General features: G+C 43.8%; 1 protein-coding gene across 10 annotated transcripts in view; it reads right to left on the bottom strand.

Moving 5' to 3' along the window:
- spire1a (spire-type actin nucleation factor 1a) overlaps window positions 1-5,768 on the bottom strand; it is a 73,092-nt gene extending 67,324 nt beyond the window's left edge. For 3 of the 10 annotated variants that reach the window (XM_088600737.1, XM_088600731.1, XM_088600732.1), the window contains exon 1: window positions 5,245-5,766. In XM_088600737.1, coding sequence (XP_088456863.1) covers window positions 5,245-5,584 — 340 coding nt within the window. In that variant the 5' untranslated portion in view covers window positions 5,585-5,766. Of the gene's footprint in view, window positions 1-4,360; window positions 4,496-5,244 lie in introns of those variants that run through there. The other 7 variants (XM_088600729.1, XM_088600730.1, XM_088600727.1 and 4 more) reach the window with 6 other exon arrangements.
- Between the last annotated feature and the right edge of the window lie 232 nt (window positions 5,769-6,000).

Below are 6,000 nucleotides of genomic sequence, written 5' to 3' on the forward strand. Positions count from 1 at the left end.
ATTTCCGCACCGAATCATATTCTTCGAAATATGAAGCAAAAAGAAAATTACAAATCAGATGTTTTCAAGTTTCAAATTTAAACCCAGTCATGTGCACCACTCCTGAAAATTCCAAGTCCACAGGCAAATGTGTTATTACACAGACTCTAGACATTGGTTTTAGCTGCTTCTGAACTTAAAGGTGTCTCCTGATATGTTGTTAATAAATTCACAATTCACTCACTTCTTTTCTTTGTGGATGTCTGAGGTCTTACATATAAATCATCCCACACAACACAGGCAGGTATTCGTCTTAGAAATAGGGTTATATCTCAGATACACAGGGCTAGGATTACAGCTGTAGGGCCCCTGACTCAAGGCCACCTAATTCCAGCATGTAACAGCCTGGGATCAAACTGGTGATGCATGGATTTCAGGATTTTGCCTCCACTCCAGACAAGCACAGAAAGACAAATTCAAGTTCTTCTTAGACTTTCAGAGCCAAATTCAAGCAAACAACGAGAACTGGAGAAGACAACCAGCTGCTAATTATACAAACCAAATGATGAGAAAAGTATCCTTGAGCATTTCTTGCAAACTAAATAATCATCTTCCTTTGTGCAAATTATCCCAGGGTCTCGGAATCTTGACTTCATTCATTTCAGTTGCTTAGATATTGACTCCATGTCTGTGATCACTGGACTATCCTTCTGCATTGCCTGTTGCTGTTGGCTTTAACATGCAATGCATGTTTCTCCGTCTGTTGAAGAACCGCAGTCCTCTTTGGAAGCCTCTTTCATTTCCAGAAATACACATCACAAGGTTAACTCCAGCCAGGACAGAACAAAGACACAGAGAAACTCTACGGTGACACTAAATTCAGGGCCGCATTTTCTGGCAAATCGAGGGTATTGCCAAGCTACTCCAAGCGCTGGAATGTTGTTATTTATAGTTCTTCTTAGAATTGTAAGTCTTTTGTGGTGCAAGCAGACGAAAGGGGCTACCTCAGCCCCTCTTTTAATGTTAGTGTCTAATTGCTCTAAAATATAGTCAATGCCAAACTGGAGGCTAATGGAGGTGGTAAATAGCTTCAGTGATGTCTTAACGGCATTTGGCATATGGAGAGCAAGCTGGGGTATGTGAAAAGACAAATTCCTAATGCAAGAAATTGTATGTGGCTAATAAAGTGAGTGTAATCTTAATTTACCGGAAATTATAGTGATTGAATTATTTTATACAGTGACATTAACTTACCGACTATTTTAAGCTGATAGAACGTTCACTGACAAAATATTTTGATATGCAATCCCAAGATCCAGATTACACCACAAAAGAAGAAAAGGTCTTTCTGGTCAGCCCTGATCCTCCTGCTTTGCCCTTGGGAATGCTATCGCCTGGGAATGCTGCATGCAGCTCTTACTCACATAGGTTTGCAAATATTTCATTTACTCCATAACTCACGACATAACCTAATGCATATAAAACACCCGAGGACCTGATCAGAAGTAACACTCTTAATAATAAAGGGAATGTTCCAAGCGATCAGCTGTAAAAGACATTTGAAAACTCATAAGTGTCTAAATGAGAAAATAATTAGGTTATGTGACTACAGAGGTTGGCACACCAACCAGAAGACACCTGGCCCTCCAGGAATTCTGTCCGAGACGTGCGTTTTAGAGAACACACTTGAAACGGCAGAGCTGCTTTGAAAACGCAATGATGAACAACGTCATCGTTTAACCCGTGCTCCAAGAACTGGAGAGCTGCTAGTGTATGATCCACACATAAAAGGCATGTCAAAACTGGACCAGGTAATTATTAGCCACTGAATCGGACTTCTGTTACATCCAAGGTTACTAAAAAGTAAATGGCATTAAATTACAGGATCATGAAAACATATAAAAATAGGATCCTAGAGGACCTTCAACATAGATTTGTTTTTTAAAAAACAGGTAGGCTTTGCTTAACTAACTTGCTAGAGGAATTTGAACAAGCAACAACAGTATCTTCACGTACACATGGAATGCATGATTTTCATTACACTTTTTTTTCCTCGATTTTGACACTCCAAAGGTCACTAGTGGAAACTGTGTAGGCGTACATTTAAAAACAAGAATAGGAGGCATCGCTTTACACAAAGGGTTGTGGGAGTATGGAACTGACTGCTCAGCCACGACTCTGAAGTCAACATTGTACTTTCTTTCAAGAAATGGCTGGATGAGATAATTGGTGCAATTAGCTACTAATTACCAGATGGGCTAGCTGGGCTTGATTGGCCTCCAATGGTTCGTAGCCTTAATTATGTTTAAAAAATAGAGTAAACCAACTGCTTAATCACTATCGGAATTTAAGAAACTCTGTCTCAACATGACATTGATTACCATTGAAACATGTGGAGCTTCATGTAAGTGGCTCAGCCATTCGTCAGTAAGGAAACTGCAATAAACCGTATGAACCACACTGCACTGTAGTTGCATATAGCGTCTTGGCACCATCTTCTTTAAGATCATCACTTGAATGTGTAAAAGGCAGGTACTGATCACCCTCAGAGGAGAGGAGAAGAGGACTAAAGGAGAGCAAGCATCGTTGGAAACAGTTAAACCCTCGCATCAGTGCTAGGATAAAACTAACTAATGGTGCATTTCCTACAGCTTTGCATAGAACAGAGACCCAACGCCTCAACTCGTACAAAAACAAAGCTATCAGGATTCAACTGGACTCTCAGCCACCACTGGCCAGACATGAAAGTGTTAATTATGAAAGTGATGAGATACCAGTCAGCCTCCTAAGCAGCATTAAAACATGAACTGTCTACTGCACCACTAAGTATCTTTTTTTTTTACATTAATTGAATCAGCAATACATCATTCCACATTAAATTAAAAGGTGCTTGAAGTGGACTGGCACTGCGCCCAAGAATAGCCGCAACAACAACAGGGCCAGCAAGCAACACTGTCCAGCCCTGTGTCCTCAGAAAGCACTGACAAGGACCAGCTCTTAGAAAGCTGACTGTCATTTCTTTTGCTGAGCACTGAAGGGGAAGGCAGATGCACATGAAGTTCACAGCACAATTACAGTGCACGAGAAACACATTTAGACAAGCAGTCCAAGCATGCGTTCAGCTTCTTAACTCCATCTTTAAATACTGTCCGGTATTCATGAACTTTGCAGACTACTGTGGCTTGTGAAAAACACCATCACTGCTGATACAAGTGCTGTACGCAATGACACTTCCTTGAAGTCCATCAGTGGCTCGGTGATGCAGTAGGCTGTTAGATGCAGGTAAGGCAGACCTAACACATGATTCGCAGCACGTTTTCATACCGGTTTACATCGGTAGTACTTGGATTCTAAATCCGTGTTGCACTAAAAGCACAAAGTAAAAGAATTCAAAAACAGCCGTGTCTGGCTAGACAGAAACCTGTATGCACCATCAGCTGACAAGCGCATACTGTATACGGCATGGCTGCTCTCTCTCATCGCGCGATGGTAAAACAAAAAACTGGACTGCCCGTTTTCCGAAATATTTCTCTTAACCATTTTCCTTACACAACACTGTCTCGGAATGTGGCTGGGGGAGAAACTACCACATTCTGTGGTTTTTCTTCTACTGCACATGACATCAGCCAAACCTGCTCAACAGCAATTATAATAAGGCGTGACAGCTTTAAACATCACAAGGTATGACATCTGCTCAAATCAATATTCTACTTTCAAAACCTAAAACTACACCTGAGGCTAATTTTCAAGACACTGGGGCGTAGGGATGCGAAACCTCTGTAAATAATAGGTTTGTTTTTCCTTTCTTCAAATAACGTGACGTTTTAAGGGGAGGGATACTGCTGTCAGCTTTTTTACTGTCAGGTTTTTTTACATACCGGCAGACAATACATGACTGATGAATAGGGCCGTTTTGAAGCAAGTAAGCCTCACGCCTTCAAGAAATACGATTGGCATAATAAGGAAAATTAACAATGAGACCAAAACAAAACTAATGAAATACTTAAGCATTTATGGTTAAATCCCCGTCAACAGACTTAAATGGTTTTCCCAGTATGTTGGAACGGGACATGTTTTACTGTAATGAAATTTTAATTGAACTGAGATACGGGACCTCAACACGAAAGACAACGCCTGGGAAGCGTGTGGTTTTATTCATTAAAAAGCTCCTGATGCTCATGGGTGTCAAATATTTAATTTGACGAAAGGGACAATAATCTTTTATATATATATACACACTCTCGCACCCCTTGTCTTTATAAAGCTACACTATACAAACGCGGACAATGGAGTTTTATACTTCCTTCATGACAGCAAACTCAACTCCAAGAATACACCTAACACCGGTAAAAACACCGTAACAGCGACTTTACACTCTCACCCTCGAAGAACAATGATGATTGGACCCTTTGTCTCAACGTGCGAGGTGACCCCAGCTGGATCGATCACGTGGTCCCATTGTTTACGACCAGAGCGCCACCGACACCTTTGCCACCCACCACCACAACCGGCCCGTTCGGGACTGGCTGGTCGGAGTCCATCTTCGAGAATCACACGAAAACTTTTCATTTTGCAATGTCTCATCTCTAAATGCTCCGGTGGCTCTAGGGGCGTGTAAATTGGATAAAGCGTCTTTCTATTTTTAGGCGCTGAAATGACATGCATGATAAAAAAGGGGGGGGGGGGGGGGGGGTCTATGGTTTTGCTTTTTTTTCCCCCTCAACCGGAACCGCTCTTGGGCCAACTCCAGCTTTGCTCGTGTTGCGTAACTGTGTAAGTTAATTATTTCGGTTGATTCTCGGCTTCTACAGAAACGGGGTCCAACACGTGAGAACTCGCTGCGCCTAGCAATTTCAGCGCGGTTGTTATAATTAAAACAACCCGTTTCGGCGCACGGGAACAATGGCTGCACCTATAAGGCGATGCGGTATCCCCGAAATACATTCATTTTCAAAATTTCGAGAGCCTTTCAATTCAACTCGGGGCCGATCTAAGGAATGATGTGGGTGTTACAGGCACCGAAGTGCATTGCAATTATCTAATCATTGCACGATCCGATTTCATGTACAGAAACGTGGCGGTATGCACAATATTCCTCTCAATCCAAACCACAGAAGATGATTAAATGCATCTCACGGGCACCGACCTAAACAGTAACAGCCAAGGTGTAACTATGACGAGGTATGTCTTCAACCCAGCTATCTTGCTCACGGTTTTGAACAACATCAATAACACGAAGGATGACGCTTAGGAAGAGAGGTTTACCTGAGCCTCCCTGCCTGTGGTGCAGCCTCACGGCTCCGTCTTTGCAGATTCGGACATCAGCAGCGCCTTCAATCCTCCAGGCTCGCCCCTCCACCGGAGCCCCGGCGCTGCTCCCCCGAAACCCCTGAGCCAGGGTCCGGCAGCACTGGTAACAAACGGCCCACGCCTGCTCCTCATTGATCGGCTGGCTGTAGAGCTTCAGAATCTCCTCCAGAGACAGCTCGTCGGCACCATCGCCGCCTTCCATGTTTACATCCCCAGAAGTCTGCTCATCACTGCCCGGCTGCCGAAGCGCACCCGCGGTCAGCCCTTCCTTGTCAGCGCCTCGCCTCTCGGCCATCCTCTCATTATATCCACAGGGAGAGGTTCCGCCGACACTGCGCAGCGAGGGATGCGATATACGGAAGAGCTCAGACCCTTAAGTCATCGAGAGCCGTGCTAAATCTCTGCCCTCCCACAGTAATTCCATTGAATGGCTCGTTTCTCCCCCCTTCCAGCGGTTTCTTATGGGTTTCTGTCATATGACGAAAGTTAGTCGCATGGTCCCAAAACCAGACGGGTTCCCAGCCTAGCGCTCCGAGCTCCAGGCGTCATCAATCACGACGCGGACAGGTTGTGCTGAGACGACGTCGTGCGGGAGAAGGCTGTTATCTTAGGGGACGCGTGTTTTGTAAGTCAGCGATGTCTTTAAAGTATGTGAAATGTCGCCTTATGTGAAGATGCAAGCGCTCGGTATACAATTCATAGGGGAAAAAA

Source organism: Lepisosteus platostomus, chromosome 12 (genome assembly GCF_059453375.1).
Source record: "Lepisosteus platostomus isolate fLepPlt1 chromosome 12, fLepPlt1.hap1, whole genome shotgun sequence".
Taxonomy (NCBI): Eukaryota; Metazoa; Chordata; class Actinopteri; order Semionotiformes; family Lepisosteidae; genus Lepisosteus; species Lepisosteus platostomus.